At 39.1% G+C, this 17,548-nt stretch overlaps 1 protein-coding gene across 1 annotated transcript in view; it reads right to left on the bottom strand.

Annotated features, from left to right (window-relative positions):
• Positions 1–17,548, bottom strand: part of astn2 (astrotactin 2) — a 479,465-nt gene that overhangs the window by 10,613 nt on the left and 451,304 nt on the right. Inside the window, exon 20 of the mRNA XM_079872092.1 lies at positions 5,699–5,840. Within this exon, the coding sequence (XP_079728218.1) occupies positions 5,699–5,840 (142 nt within the window). The remainder of the gene's footprint in view (positions 1–5,698; positions 5,841–17,548) is intronic.

The following is a 17,548-nucleotide window of genomic DNA, read 5'->3' as shown; positions in this document are numbered from 1 at the left end:
AGGTAAACACACGACACAGCTGACACAGGCAAACACACAACACAGCTGACACAGGTAAACACACAACACAGCTGACACAGGTAAACACACAACACAGCTGACACAGGCAAACACACAACACAGCTGACACAGGCAAACACACAACACAGCTGACACAGGTAAACACACAACACAGCTGACACAGGGAAACACACAACACAGCCGACACAGGCAAACACACAACACAGCTGACACAGGCAAACACACAACACAGCTGACACAGGTAAACACACAACACAGCCGACACAGGTAAATACACAACACAGCTGACACAGGTAAATACACAACACAGCTGACACAGGTAAATACACGTGCTAGACGAGTTTTTGTTTTGTTGTTTTAAAAGACCACGCCGAAAATACACACACACACACGATGCCATCAAGCGGTATCTCTGGTTGTAATCAGTCCTTCACTGACCAATCAGCGTTCATTAGCAGAATGCTAGCGTGTTATGGGCAACAACAACTCAACCTGTAAAAGGACATAAGTACTCGTTAGTACTTGCAAATAAGTACTTGCAAAACCTACAATCAAATCTGAGATTTCTCAACGGCAATCGGGTGAAAGAGACAAATTTAGCCGTCTAGCTCCATAGACTCCCATTCATTTTGCACTCGCCTGCGAGTGCCCCCAGTGGAACTCTGGTGGAACTACAACCAAAATTCGGTACAATAGGATTTAATAGCGAGTGGCCAGGCTCTCCGTAGACGGGCTCTGGTATAATATAGTTATCGTTATAGCTGTGAACGGGCCTTAAAGAACCATTTTCCACTATAAAGAAACTTTTGTTCAATGGAAATTGATGTAAAAGGTTATTTTTGGAACCTTCGATGTGAATAAAGAACCTTTATCTGTAAGAGTGTTTCTAAATGGTGTGCAGCTCTTTAGACGTTCAAACGCCATTTTTTGATGCTTTAGTTTTATTCATGTTTCTTATCTGTGCTTCTCTCTCTGGATGTCACATGCCATTTAAATCCAAGTCTGAGGAACTCTGCGAACAATTGGCAGTGATAAAGATCACCCAGGAGAACAAAGGCGAAGTGTTCTGGCTCATCGCTGGGAATGTCAAAACACATTCCCCTTCGCCCCTCAGGAACGATCCCTCTCTCTCTTTCTCTCTTTCTCTCGTTCTCTCTCTCTCTCTTCTTCTGCCCGGCTGACACGCTCTACATCTGTCTTTTTCTCACTTCAGTTTCACCATTCTCTGGTTACTCCTGTATGTTTGGCTTTTCTCAGCTCATGGCTGTTTTGATTTCTGGCACCTATAGTTCAGCCGTTAAATTAGTTGCTTTTGGCAAATCTGAGCACAGATTGAGACACTGTTGAGATATTTTCAAAGGCACGTAAGATAGATGGATAGCGGTTTCCCGTAGACTTCAGCAAAACTCGACTTTAATCTCGAGAACAAACAAGATGTCACGACAATTACAGACGCTGGTGTGCCAAGTCAGGTCGCATTTATTTCTATAGCGCTTTATACAATTCAGATTCAAAGCAGCTTAACAGCAATAAACAGGAATTTCAAGCAGTTGTAAAGCAGCTCACAGTGATTATTCAGTTCAATGTTGATTCAGTTCAGTTCAATAACAGCGTCGATGGTGCAAAGTTAGCGTCATTTTTGAGCTCGATTCATTTTAAATATCGTTCTCATCCGATAGTGTCAAATTTGAAATTTTACTGTATATCACTGTGGAAGCTTTTCAGTGATACCTTAAAGCTTTTCTTATGGGTTTTCCACCAAAAATAATTAACTCGGAGATGATATTTTCACAGTGAAGCTCTGCTAAATCATTGCTAAAGGACATGTGGCTTTTAGGAGTTTGTTTTGGGGTTGAAAATATGCATCTGGGCTGATCTTGTTGGTCAAACGTGGCTATTCTGAAGCACAGACACATTTAAGAAAATACTTTTGGAAGTAAAACGCATTTGTATGCTAATCTTAACATCAGCTACTTAGGAAAACAGAAATCAGGTTTAATGGAAGCATTTAAAGATCTTGTAGTCAGTGTTCTCGTAATGGGTTGCCTTCCAGGCATCAAACACATTAGTAGCTAAAACAACAGATATTTCCTTCAGCTTGAAGGGTTTGTTTTCAACTCTTCTTGTGAGATATACCAGAACACCAATCAAACGTGGTTGAGGAGATGAGGACAGAAGATAGATGTACTTAATATATAGTTTATGAATTGTTTTGACCTTACCTACGAGCAAGCTAAACAGAGATTTGGACCCTGAACCTTGGAGAGCATATGCATAATTCAGGCATCTCATAATTCACGCCATGGTATGGGTCATACCAGGTTTATCATGCTTCGCTGTGTCAGTGGCCATGATTTATTCTGACCTTTAAAGAATCATGATTTCAGGGTCTGTTCTCAGAGTTTCACCACTAACCTTCTCCCATGAGTCAACTTATGCTACGCTGCTCATTTAGGTTGATTGTTTAGCAATTTTTCAAATTTAAGATGTTTTGAGAGCTTGTCTATTTGTTAGACTGATTAGTGACGACTAAATACCAAATTCTCCTTAGCATCAAACAGAATGCTGACAAAATTGCATACACTTTGCAAGCCATAGATTTGTGCAATTTAATCTAGATGGTTGGTTCAGTGCAGCCAAAGACACGTCAAGACGGAAGGCATATTTTCTCATTTATAAATTAAATTATTTATTTTTTTTTACTGCACTTCAGGTTAGTGTATTGATTCTTTCATTTAAAATTTTAACTTTAATTGGATAAAAGCATCTGCTAAATGAATAAATGTGAATTTAACGTACAAGTATGGCTTTAGAAACCAAGTGAAACCAGAGTTACATTTTTATGAGACTTTAAAGGTTTTTTTTCTTTTTCGTGATTTTTGGAGCTTGGTTTTAAGTCACCATCCACTTTGTAGTACGGAAAAGAGCTGACATGATGAAAACAAATGTATATCTATTGTTGAGGGAGAGTAAATGATGACAAAATGCTCATTTCTGGGTAAACGATTGACATGAAAACCAAAGGCCTGGGAAAGATTGGTGAGGAACCAAGGTGGCAATAAGATGGAAAATCACACAACATTATGAAAGAACCCAAAGGTACAAAGTTCTTTAACCCCCTCAATATAAAGTCTATAAGAAGGCGACACAGTTAAATTTCACACTGATGACGTTAATCCTGTTCATAAATAAACCATGTTCTGATACGTCTTGTCACAAAAGACCTAATCAACACAGAAAAGTCTGGATCAAAAAGAGCTCTATAAACACAACTTACAGAAATACCACACTTAGCACACTTAGATTACATAATCCGAACCACATCAATTTACTTGCCGGAGGTCTTTGGACCATTAAGTCGGTGTTGGAAGGATGTGTCCTTCCAAAGAAACCAGACTGAATAGATCACATTTGTGCTGAATGCTAACATGCATTACAGCTGCACTCAATGACAAGTCCACATTTCAATATTATAATTTACATTATTAATATTTTACTAATCAAACTCTTTAAAACCAAACAGGTTTTCTTTGTAATATTGTTTCAATCTGTAATCAGTTGTCCTCAATATCACTCTTCTTTATAAAATAATTTGAATTAACAAAAGCCAGTTCTGTCCTCCAGTGAGTGACAACAGCACAGACATCGGTAAGTATTACGAGTGGGTTAGTAAAATCGCATACTACAACCAAGAAATATGATCCCATCAGCCCTTTTTCATCATCTCTATAGTAATCAACTCTGCAACAATCTTTTATCTTGCTATAATGCATCACGGTCACTACAATCGCATGGATCAACATGATTTCAGGCAGTATATATATAAAAATTACACAACTCAATTTGGTAACACTTTATTTCAATGGTCCACTTCAGACATTCTACTAACTACAAGTAACTTTGCAACTACATGTCAACTAGCAGTCATTGGAGTATTAGACTGTCTGCTTAATATCGGTGTAACGGTACATGTATTCATCCCAAACTGTCGCGGTACAGCAATCAGACGATGAATACAGTTAGTCACAGGCGATCCACACTCCAGTCCAGAAGGGGGAGCGTGGTAATGCAACGCTGTTTGCTAACTGAAGAAGAAGAGACGATCTGTGCACCAATCCAAAACAAGAGTTCAGATGCACGCAAGAGCTTGCCATTAGCCTATACGCTGAGTTTCGAATCGTTTTTGTGACAGAAAGGAAACCGGGAGCGGCATCCTGTTTGTTCTCTTTATTTTACAAAAACAAAAGACTATTTAATTTTTTTTGTGTGTGTGACCCAAATTATGTCTTACTCTTATCTGTATGACCATAAATTACGAAGTATTTTAAGATGTTTCCGCTGTTATAATGAGACAAAATCATGTGGCATTGTGTCGAATTGTATTGTGGAAGTCTCACTGCAGTCCAGTGAGGAATTATGCGTGTCATGGAAGCGGGAAAGCCTCAGGTGCCGCTTCACTCGCCGTCTCCTCATGGAAGAAAATAAAGGAAAAGAAGCATAGCATTGGGGATTTCACCCCTACTTTATTTTGATGCTCCCCAACAGATATTCTACTGACTATAAGTAACTTCACAACTACATGTCAACTTATTCTACAAACCCAAACCCTAACCTAACAGTCTACTAGTCCACTAATAGTCTAATGAGAGTTAGTTGACATGTAGTTGCAAAGTTACTTATAGTTAGTAGAATATCTGTTGGGGAGCATCAAAATAAAGTAGGGGTGTAACAGAACACAGAAGTCACGGTTCGGTACGTACCTCTGTTTGGGGGTCATAGTTCGATACGAGTTCAGGTTTAAAGTCAGTAGAATGTCTAAAGTGGACCATCAAAATAAAGTGTAACCCTCAAATATGATCATGGCTAAAGAATGTTACTTTGCTGCATGTTTTCCTGATAATTCACTCACCCCAATGCCATCCAAGATGTTCATGTCTTTCTTTCTTCAGTGGAAAAGAAATTAAGTTTTTTGAGGAAAACATTTCAGGATTTTTCTCCACACAATGGACTTCAATGGCAACCAAATTGTTGAAATCAATGCAGATTCAAAGGGCTCTTAAGTGCTTCAAAGGGCTCTGCTAATTTAATAAAAAAAAATAATCAATTTTTAATTTATTGAATTTAACTTAGAAAACTTTAAACTACATTAAATTTTAAACTACTTTAAACTTCAAACTTTCTCAAGCCAACTTAAAGTTTGTCTCGACATGAGGATATGAGGAATAGGGTCTTAACTAGTGAAACGATCGGTCATTTTCAAAAAAAAAAAAAAAAATTAATTAAAATAAAAATGTATATACTTTTTAACCACAATTGTTCATCTTGTGCTGGTCTGCAACGTCATCACGTTGGAAAGGTCACGCGTCACGTCATCTATCTAAGTTATTTGTCCGTGTACTCCGGTTCAAAAAGGCAGGGAAGGGCGAAAAATCCTGAAATGTTTTCTTTCAAAAACTTAATTTCTTTTCCACTGAAGAAAGAAAGACATGAACATCTTGAATGGCATTGGGGTGAGTAAATTATCAGGAAATGTTCATTTTGAGGTGAACTAATCCAGTTTTACACCGCCAAGACAATATAGTGTATTCACAATATACTGTAGGAAGTATAAGAAGTTCTCATTGAAATTAAGAGTTAGAGGACTTTTTCAATCTTAGTTGCTTGCTGTGGCTCTTACCTATAAAGGCTGTCGGGCTCCAGGCACTTGAAGACGAGAGAGTAGATGATGCTGTGAGGATGTTCTCCGCTTCGCCGTCCTGCTACCACACACGAGGAGCCCAGACCCGAGAAAAGATCGTCCATGAGGCTTAGAACCTCTCCTGAAAAACACAGAGGGACATTCACGTTAATATAGGACTAGTTCATCCAAAAATGACAATTCAGCACTCACTCTAACATAATTCTGGGGACCTGTTACCACAACTTAATTACCACAATCCAAAAACAAGTGAAGAAGCCACAGAAACAAGCGTTAGAATCATTGATAAAATAACGCGATCATTAAACATTAAACATCAAAACAGCTTTCTGTTAAAAATGTTGCTTCACATTCACAAACGTACCCACAAGTGTTGATAAAAAAAGAATGTATGAAGCTAGAATTTTTTTTTTTTTTTAAAGCACAGTGTCTGTTCTTTCTTTTAATATAATGCACGTTCAGATATTCATACAACAAAATATTCACACCTAAGCCATGGAATTTTTGTGAAAATTATAAAAAAACACTGGCGGGGAAAGAGTTAATAGTGACCACAGCTAGAAAAAAGGGGTGTGCGACATGGGTGGAAAAAAATCAGATCTCGATATTTTCCAGGATTTTTATTTTTATTCTGTTGATAATAATAAAATGGGTGTGCGACATGGGTGGAAAAAAATCAGATCTCGATTATTTTCTAGGATTTTTGTTTTTATTCTGTTGATAATAATAAAAGGGGTGTGCGATATGGTTGAAAAAATATCGGTGAAATGAAATATCACCACCGATAATGATATCACTGTGTTATGATGACGCAGGAATGAAGCAGAGAGAGAATCCATATGCAAGCAAACTTTTAATAAAACAAACAGGTAATCCAGGCAGACAACAGAACACAGAACTTAGGACAGGAACATGGAAACAGCTACAACGACTGACAAACAACAGCTGAAGCACAGAGGTTTAAATACACAGGCAAACAAGCTAAACAAGATAACAAGGGGGCGGGGCTAATTAGAAACACCTGGGGAGAATAATAAATAAGAAAATCTACAAAGGACTACAAAACATGGCACAGGACAGGAAATAACAAATCCACGCAAGACAAGGGGAACAGAAGACAGGAATCATGACACACTGATATGGGTGAAAACTATATAATTTGCAAACTTGTCTTAATAAGACCTTTATTTTTCTTAGTGTGCCGTTACCATGGCAAGTTTAAGCCTGCCGAGAACTATGACCCGTGTTATTGTAGTATCATTGATATACTATTATCATTTTTTATTAATATTTGCATTAGTTTATATTTTCTGTTTTAATTTGCATTTTAAGAAACAAGAAGTGTGAATATTCTCCCCAAACATTCGCCTATGTTTTTGAAAATCAGTAAATAAAAAATCATGATGCATGTTCATTTTTTGATTAACTGTCCCTATATAATCCTGCAGGAAATCAAAGCATTGCATACATTAGACCTGAAAACAAGAGACATGCAAGTAGTGCATGACATTTTCCTGCAAATACCAGTTTCCAGAAAACATTCAAGTCAGCTTTCAGGAAAATAATACACAGGCAGTTGCTAAACCCAGTTTCCAGCACGACCTAAGAGGCAAAGCTGACAAGAAAAGAGCAAGCAGTAAAAACAACATTTGACACCTCCAGTTTTAGCAACTCTGGAGCTAGACGAACATGCGTCGTAGGCTCACATCAGTTTTTAACACGTTCCAAAATACATATCAAAACGGCAGAACGTGTCTGGGTTGTGCGTCCCAAGGGAACCGTAAAAAATGGGCAACGGAGGGAAGGTCTAGAAAAGGGGGACTGAACGAACGAATGATTTAGCCATTTTCCCAGAAAAGCACATTGTATATAAGGGAAGCTTCCCGCTCACATTCCAACACCTCAAGAGAGCCCAAGCCAAGATGTCTTTTTATAAGGTCTCAAAACCCATTGCTTTCACTTTGTGGCCCCCATGTTCTGTATAATTTGCAAACTTGACATTCATGAAATGGAAAACAATGGCATGGCAACTCCACACACGACCGCAAAAAGATCCGTGTTGAATAATCCCAGTGATGGAATGCCCTGAAATTCATGCATAGTTTCCTCTCGTCCAGGAGGCCCACGCTGCTCATGTTCAACATGATACAATGTTTCTCCTACGCTTCGCTTGAAGCCGACCATCAAAACAAAGCATAGGAAATATTCCAGCAAAAGGTCGAGGGAGGTCGTAATGACAGGAAAATATAGACTGCTGTAGGGCTGCAACTAAAAAACTAAACTTATCTAACATCACAAGGGAAAAAACTAAACACAAATCACAAAACATTTGCAAAAAAAAACATGTTGCAAAATTTTAGACTGCATGCCTTAAAAACAAAGCTAGTTGAGATCAGTGAAGCGAGGAATAATCTGGAGCACTCGTACATACACACATTTCAAAATGTTCTCTGGAAGCAAAGATTATTTTGATAATTGATTAACTGTTTGATTATTCATTAATTCCATATCATCTTTAATGTTGTCCAGTCTACTGTATGTAGGCTATGCTAAACATTACAGAGGGTAACACTTTATTTTAAGGTGTCCTTGTTACAGTGTAATTAAAAAATGAAGAACTGAGTAATATGAATTGATAACATGTACTTGTGACATGGAATACAACGCCTTGAAATCCCCAAAAAGTTGGATATCCCCGGACCAGAACTCAGGTTGTCAGATGACAAGATGTGAACGCGATAACTTCTTGTTGCAACAAACACAACTGATATATTCACCTCAGAGAATTATGGATTATATGAAGAATTATATTATTATTATAATTATGGAGAATTATGTACATGGATTATATTTCATGTTGTGTTTTTATTCATCTTGATTTCTCACAACTCTGTGTTTTTCTGGGCGAGTCGGAGTGAACTGCAGCGCTAATAAAGTCTCATGAACGCGCACAGAAGATCAACGGCCAAAGTCAGGATTTTCCTTCAATAGTACATACAATTTTGGTTTGTTTTTCACCAAACCCTATCATATACCTCCAGAACACTTGCAATATACAACACTTGTCACATGAAATCATTCTGTGATACTTTTGCATCTTTTTTAGAATTACATCATTTTCTTTAGTGGCGAGATAAAGAAAGAAGGCCGTATGGCGTTAGAACAACACCAGGGTGAGTAAATTATGACTTTATTTTCATTTAAGGGTGAAATATTCCTTTAAGACCGTGTAGTGTGGGCCATTTTTTAAGATGACATTTTTTAAAATAATTTTCTTTAGTGGAAAAAGAAAGAAGGCCGTATGGCGTTTGAACAACACCAGGGTGAGGAAATTATGACTTTATTTTAATTTAAAGGTGAAATATTCTGTAACACTTTATTTTAAAGTGTCCCTGTTACATGTGTTACATGTACTTACCATAGTAATAACAGTAAATAATGCATAATTACATGCAACTAATCCTCAACCAAATCCTACTCCTACCCTAACCCTATAGTAAGTACTAGGGCTGTCACGATGTTAGATTTTTCACACCACGGTTATTGTGGCCAAAAGAATTCACGATATCGATATATCGCGATATCTATAGAATCTATGGGGGGGGGGGGGGGGGGGGGGGGGTATATAGTTTTTCTTTTTTACCCAACAAACACAAGGATGCTGATAAACACAAGGCACATGCATTTTTACTTCTTGCGTACTCAATCTATGGCAAATTTTTGTGAAGGAAGACAAGCATGTGAAGTTTATCTGGTTTCAAACTGAAGCCAAACACTGTCTGAAGGTTTCCTGAAGAACTGAAAAGCTCTTAAACCTGTTGTTGCACTGGCGCCAATAAAGTCATGCAGATAGCAGATTTGAATAAAAAAAATCAAGTGCAAATACAAATACAAAAATAAGATGAGTAAAGAAAACGGGGTTCTTAATTTTAATAATCACCCTTTATTAAATATATGAACACAGAAACCCCCTGTTAACAGTTAATGTCACGTTTCCCATTCCATGATGACTAGTAAAATAATAGCCGCGTCGCGTCTATGACAACTCGAGGTATCGCACACCGGACACGCACTTTCTCAGTTTATGGCCAGCAATATCATTATGTTTAAGGACATTATGGAATTGAGATAATGTCTGTACTATGTTATGATTATACTGTACAATTAAATACAATAGTTGCTGAGTCTGTGATCTGAACACTTTTTTCTGCGCTCTGTGTCGCGGCAGGATTTTGAACAAGGTCCTGAGCCGTTGCTGGGCGCCGCGGACAGACGCCGAATAGAACCGCGCTGTGCCTCTCGTCCGGTGTGTGTACACTCATACAGAATGTGTTCGAATTTTAAAGACGTGGCGCTGCGCTTCTCGTCCGGTGTGCGACCACCTCTAAAGTGCTGTTTTCTTTGAAGCCGAAGAACTCTGTTGTTAATACTGGCGAGCTCAGCTTACTTTTTTCGGGTGTGGACAGAGTGTTTCACTCTAGCTGCGCGGGCGCGGACGAGCGCTGCGTCTAGAAAACGCCAATATCGCCAATACCGGTATATTGTATTGCTCTAAATTAACACGATGTCGATATTTCATGCTTTGAATATCACGATTATCGTCAATACCGGTATATTGCGACATGTACATGTAGTTGCTTAATATTACTCAATATTTAAATATATAATTACACTGTAACAATGACACCTTAAAATACAGTGTAACCAAATATTCCTTTAAGACCATGTAGTTTGGGTCATAGTAATACTTCAGTGGGACATTGCCATGCATGAAGTCACAAGAACGTCAAGTTAGGTAACATAAGTATTTTAGAATGCCAGGGCCCGTATTCATAAACATTCTAAGAATCCTCTCAGAAAACTCTTAATTTAGCGTAAAAACTTTTACGTAGGAGTCTTAGCTTAAGAGCGATTCGGGACCGATCTGAGAGCAACTCTGAGTAAGGAAAAGACAAAAACTTTCATCTTAGTGAGGAGGCGGGGTTGACCCCGTTGCTACTGTATGACACAATCTTTTGAGGACTGTGATTGGTTGGTTGTCCAAGAAGGAAAAAAATAGTATAGGGTCTATTCTAAGCCTTCACTTTGAAATTACATGCGTAATTTTTCCTATTTGACCGTTCTCACACACACATACACACACACACACATTAAATATGTGTATATAAATCCTTTTTTTTACCATGCTGTTAATTTCCTATAAGGTATTTGATTGGCTTAGAATGATAAAAATTGTTCCACTCTTTCCAATTACACTGATTGCTGGCATGTCTATTTAAGTGGTGGTTTGAATGTTGGTTTTAATGTAGCAAACATGGATTCAAAACCAAGAAGGGCGAGAAAGCCCGACTGGACAGAGGAACAGTGTTTACTGTTAGCCCAGTTAGTGGATGGACAAAAGGCCATCCGTAAAGGAAAATGCGGGCCGGGTGTCACAGCATGGGGCAAGAAGCAGACGTGGGAGCTTATAGCGCAAATTATTAACGCTTCATTCCCCCTGATTGTGCGCACCAGGAAAGCCTGCTATATTCATAAATGCAGTTTTTTGAGCCTGCAAGGTGGGAATGTCCAGTGGAAACGAAATGAACTGCGACACAATAAGAGGTTCTGAAAGTGCTGTAATTGTGTGTGTGATCGCTCTGCTTACTGAAGCTTGTGACAGACCCAAATCATCACTGCTGCATTGTTGCATTTTCCCAGTTGCCAAATATCTTAATGTAGTGATTGCTTTAATTTCCAGCGCTATGGCATTTCTGCGCTGTGTTGGAGATGTTAGCGTGTCTCTAATAAGATCTGTCACAAACATGATCCCTGCACGATCTCACTGTCATCCATTGTCTGCAACACATTTCTTCTCCTTCGTCTTTCTACCATTTTCTCTTCTGCTAAAGAAACTCTTAAACCTCTTAAAAGTCCTTGTCCGTACTCCTAACAATTTTAACCTTAAGTCCTCTTTTCTTTTAAGGGTTAAGATGCTTTCTGAATTACTTTTTTTTTATTATTTAATTTTAAGAGTAAACACACACATTTCTTAGAATTTTGTCACTAGGAGCTACTCTTTGCATTAAGATTTTTTATGAATATGGGCCCAGGCATTTTCAGTTGGCACCATATGGAGGACGGCCTGTGTCAAACCTCCTGATACCTGCCCACACCGCATCCAGCAACATGCAAGCCATGCAAGTTTGATGTCCACGCACACGAGCCCATGGGATCCGTGAGAGCTGTGTGCAGTGAACGGAAGAGTAGCGGCAGAGAGGTTTACATGCCGAACACGTGCATCGAAGACCTGAGATTTACATTGAGGTTCCACGGTTCAGAAAAAACTCAATGTCAGATCTCCTAGCGGATTCTCAGTCTGAACGGTAATCGTTCCACTGTGTAAATACAAGTCGTGTCAGATATAGCACGAGCGTTTCAGTTCTACAGTAATTTGTCCGGGTCGTGAGTACGAAAGCAGATGTGGCTGATCATTTGGGACGTGGGCATGGATTTCCTTTCGGAGGCTTGTTGACTTCTTTTGACTGTTTTTCCCCTTTAGGATTGTTGGAGTATGTGATAATTACTAGCAAACCCCTGAAACAGCCCACGGGTGGCCGCTTTCCTGATTCCCAGTCACGGACTGGCCCATTGATTTATTCTGATTATCAAAACATACAAAGATAGCGTTTCCAGCCAAACCTCATGCAGAAACATCAAACATCAAACCGAGTTTTCTCTCTGTCGTACCTATCAAAGCCTCCACTTTCCCTTCTCTTTTTCACTTTCTCTCAACTCGAAGCTGTCAGGGGGCCTGCGAAATCTGGCTCCGCTCGAGCATTCCTCGCATATTTGTGTCAATGTGAGGGAAATGGACCGAGGACCAGGCGGCGTAATATAGATAGTCAATCTTAAGCACTTCTTGACCTCTTGTCACTGCTAATAGTGCGAGGAAACAAACTGAACAGGTCTCACATGGTGTCCCCGACTGGCTTGAGTTCATATTTAGCGTGATTTTAAAATGCGTGCAAGGCGGGGATATTAAATGGAAGTGATTTGTAGAGTTGTTTTGGTAACACTTTACGATACGGTGCATTAGTTAACATTAGTTAATGTATTTACTAACATGAACAATACATTTGTTACAGTATTTATTCATCTTTGTTAATGTTATCCAGCTGTTCACTGTTTGTTCATGTTCGTTCACAGTGCATTAACTATTGTTAACAAATACAACCTTTGATTTAAATAACATATTAGTAAATGTTGAAATGAATATTATTAAATGCTGTAGAATGATTGTTCATTCTTAGTTCATGCACTGAAAAAAATGATTCGTTGAATTTAATTAAAAAAAATATCGTGAGTGGTTGCACACAATTGATTTTAGCTACATTTAAACAAATGCATTAAGTTAAGTTAACTTAATCAATTTTAGTTCAACTTAATGCATTTGTTTAAATGTAGCTAAAATTGTGTGCAACCAACAATTGTGTGTAAAAGCAATTGTGTGCAACCACTTGCGATACATTTTTTTATTTGTTAACTAAGGTTGTTTACTAACGTAGTTAAATAATGTTAACTAATGAACCGTATTGTAAAGTGTTACTGTTTTTTGTTTTTTTTGTATCATTTATATACTATTATAGTTTTTATACACTTAGCTATAATCTCGGCCCATGCTGGGGAGAAGCTCCGGCTTGTGTGAATGGCATCGCAACGCAATGCTTTCGGTACAATTAACGTTTAACGTAAAACAGGTGGTCTCTTCTGGGTGCACGGGTTCAAACAAACGGAACATAACTGCAGATATGTTCCATAAATTCTTCCCAAGTCTCCATATAATTCAGGCCAGGGCCACACATACGGTAAAATCATAACAGCTCGTGTTTATACAATTTAAGAGCCTGAAGACAGAGCCGGCTGCTCTTGAACAAAGACCACGCTTTTGTGTTGTTGTTTTTTCTCTTTTCTGAATCAAATATGAGTACATGTCCGGTGTAGTTCTGCTAGATTTATAGAACGATTCCTGCCAAGATTAAGAGTTGTACTGAGTGTACTGTAGTAGTATCATCATATGATTTGTGTTTTCATTTGTAAAATGAACACATTCTATTTCCCTAGTTGCATGCACATTAAAGCCTTGCTTGCGCTTGCTCAAGCACTTTTACATTTTTAACATGCAGTTTTAAAAGGTGTTTATTTTATATTCTTAAATTATGTCATGGAATCAAACTGCAATTAAACATTGTAAAATGCACGTTTTAACTTAAATAAATAAATAACAATGAAATAAAATAAAAAAACCCTAATGCATTTTATTAAATTTGTATGTTTATAAGGTTATGCTTGAGGCTGCTCAGACAATACAGAAATGCTAGATTTGTAGAGCTTCCCAGTGTTTTTTAGTGTCATTAATATACTATTATAGGTTTCGTTAATATATTAATAAAATATAAATATAAAATATAAAAATATATTACTATATATTATATATTAATATAAAATTATATTAATATAAAAATGAAATTCTTGAATTTCTTGTAAAAAAAAAAAAAACTATATATATATATATAATTTTTTTATTTTTTTTTAATTTTTTTTTACAAGAAATTCAAGAAAATAACATTTTCCCCCAAAGACTACAACATGCATAAGAAATCCTTTTATCGCTTGTTTTTGCTTCCCCTACCATATAACAGTGGCGGGGAAAGAGTTAATGACGATAACCCATCCAAAACTCACTGTCATGATGTTGCTATGTGGTTGCTAAGGTGTTGCTAGGGTGCTCTGGGTTGTTGTTGGGATGTCCATATAATAAACGGATTAAAAACGAATCACGTTCAAAAGCAACATGAAAAAAAAAAACATTTGCTGACACTACCAAGCAGTTTCAGCTCGAGCGCTTCACATCACGAGTGCAGTGCTGTATCAGGTGAGCTTCAGAGCAAGTTTACTACATAAGTAGTACATAAAAGACAGACATATGGAGCTGATTATCTGATGCAAACATTAAAATATATTAGTTTACAAATCATGCACTATGATAAAAGTGTTTTGAGCTTGTAACACGAAAATAAGTCGATTAACCCGATGATCTGCCCATGTATTCATGATTTGTGTGAAAAGGAGCAAAAGTTGTTGGTGTTTTACTGCCTCTAGTGTTCATTTCTCCTGGAATCTGCAGTGAAATAATTTGCATAGGTACATTTTTGCAGTCCCAGTGATAATTCAAAGAGCAAGAAACTGCAATTATCAACACGGTTTTAGACAACCAATAGTCTGAGAGAAATCTAAACAGAATAGCTGTTGATCAGGATTGACACTACCAGCATTGTCACCACTCTCCTTTAACACAATATGAAAAAAAGTGTACAGTGTTACACTACATATTTTCGGTCTGTTACAGTATGTTTTCATACACATGTTTGAGACTGACACACTCCACATAAGGATTTTGTGGTGCAGTATTGAACCTCACGCAACAATTCCGGCCCTGCAAGCCAGCAAAGACACATCTGACCTTCTGATGTGATCTTTTCCAGGTCTCTGTGTGCTCCACATATGAGCACTGAGCATGTGCATCTTCCTCTCTGTATTCATAGCCAAACCGATACCCCAGCTGTGCTCGAGTACAGCCTGGCAGGACAGACATTACCTCAGCTAACCCCTGTTGGTGAACACGCTCTCCTTGCCAGGGGTTCGGCAGGCAGGAACACCATGTCCATGCGAGCGTCTGCTTTCATTCATTACAGCGGAGGAGGCATAACTTTATCACCAGGCTGCGAGAACTGCGAGTACACTGCTACACATGCTATATCTGAGGTGTCTGAATGAATCAGTGCTGTGTCAGCAACAGCTGCTTCCAGTGTGTTAACACAAGGAGAACAAAAAGTGTGAGATAAACTAGTGAAGGAATCAAGCAAATCAGGTCAGAGGTTAATGCACTTCAGCTTTGTCGAGTCAGAATCAAGACTGCAAGAAGACATCAGTTGTGAAGTGACTACAGCAACAGACACGATCAGAAGATATGTACTGTATATATATATGTATGTAGATGTGTATGTGTGTATGCATGTAAGTACGTACAGTGGGGAGAACAAGTATTTGTTACACTGCCGATTTTGCAGGTTTTCCCACTTACAAAGCATGTAGAAGTCTGTAATTTTTATCATAGGTACTCTTCAACTGTGAGTGATGGAATCTAAAACAAAAATCCAGAAAATCACACTGTATAATTTTTAAGTAATTAATTAGCATTTTATTGCATGACATAAGTATTTGATACATCAGAAAAGCAGAACTTAATATTTGATACAGAAACCTTTGTTTGCAATTACAGAGATCATACGTTTCCTATAGTTCTTGACCAGGTTTGCACACACTGCAGCAGGGATTTTGGCCCACTCCTCCATACAGACCTTCTCCAGATCCTTCAGGTTTCGGGCTGTCGCTGGGCAATACGGACTTTCAGCTCCCTCCAAAGATTTTCTATTGGTTTCAGGTCTGGAGACTGGTTAGGCCACTCCAGGACCTTGAGATCCTTCTTACGTGGCCACTCCTTAGTTGCCCTGGCTGTGTGTTTCGGGTCGTTGTCATGCTGGAAGACCCAGCCACGACCCATCTTCAATGCTCTTACTGAGGGAAGGAGGTTGTTGGCCAAGATCTCGCGATACATGGCCCCATCCATCCTTCCCTCAATACGGTGCAGTTGTCCTGTCCCCTTTGCATAAAAGCATCTCCAAAGAATGATGTTTCCACCTCCATGCTTCACGTTTGGGATGGTGTTCTTGGGGTTGCACTCATCCTTCTTCTTCCTCCAAACACGGCGAGTGGAGTTTAAACCAAAAAGCTCTATTTTTGTCTCATCAGACCACATGACCTTTTACCATTCCTCCTCTGGATCATGCAGATGCTCATTGGCAAACTTCAGACGGACATGCGCTGACTTGAGCAGGGGGACCTTGCGTGCGCTGCAGGATTTTATTCCATGATGGCGTAATGTGTTACTAATGGTTTTCTTTGAGACTGTGGTCCCAGCTCTCTTCAGGTCATTGACCAGATCCTGCCGTGTAGTTCTGGGCTGATCCCTCACCTTCCTAATGATCATTGATGCCCCACGAGGTGAGATCTTGCATGGTGCCCCAGACCGAGGGAGATTGACCGTCATCTTTAACTTCTTCCATTTTCTAATAATTGCGTCAACAGTTGTTGCCTTCTCACCAAGCTGCTTGCCTATTGTACTGTAGCCCATCCCAGCCTTGTGCAGGTCTACAATTTTATCCCTGATGTCCTTACACAGCTCTCTGGTCTTGGCCATTGTGGAGAGGTTGGAGTCTGTTTGATTGAGTGTGTGGACAGTTGTCTTTTATACAGGTAACAAGTTCAAACAGGTGCAGTTAATACAGGTAATGAGTGGAGAACAGGAGGTCTTCTTAAAGAAAAACTAACAGGTCTGTGAGAGCCGGAATTCTTACTGGTTGGTAGGTGACCCCTCCTTGAACTGCCACCTTAACGTGGTAGTACCCGAATTACCCTAGGAGCTATGTTGTCCGGGGCTATATGCCCCTGGTAGGGTCTCCCAAGGCAAACAGGTCCTAGGCGACGGGTCAGACTAAGAGTGGTTCAAAAAACCCTTTATGAGTACTAATAAATCGAGGACCATGACGTCACCCAGTATGGCGCAGCCGGGGCCCCACCAGTCCCGGGGTTGGGGCTCGTATGCGAGTGCCTGGTGGCCGGGCCTCCCCCCAGGGGGTCCGGCCGGGCTCAGCCCGAAGGAGCGACGTGGGGCCGCCTTCCTGTGGGCTCACCACCTACAGGAGGGACCGTAAGGGGCCAGTGCTTAGA

This window comes from Squalius cephalus, assembly GCF_949319135.1.
Source record: "Squalius cephalus genome assembly, chromosome: 5".
NCBI classification, from domain to species: domain Eukaryota; kingdom Metazoa; phylum Chordata; class Actinopteri; order Cypriniformes; family Leuciscidae; genus Squalius; species Squalius cephalus.
The sequence above is the reverse complement of the archived record's forward strand: the minus strand, read 5'-3'. Positions and strand labels throughout refer to the sequence as shown.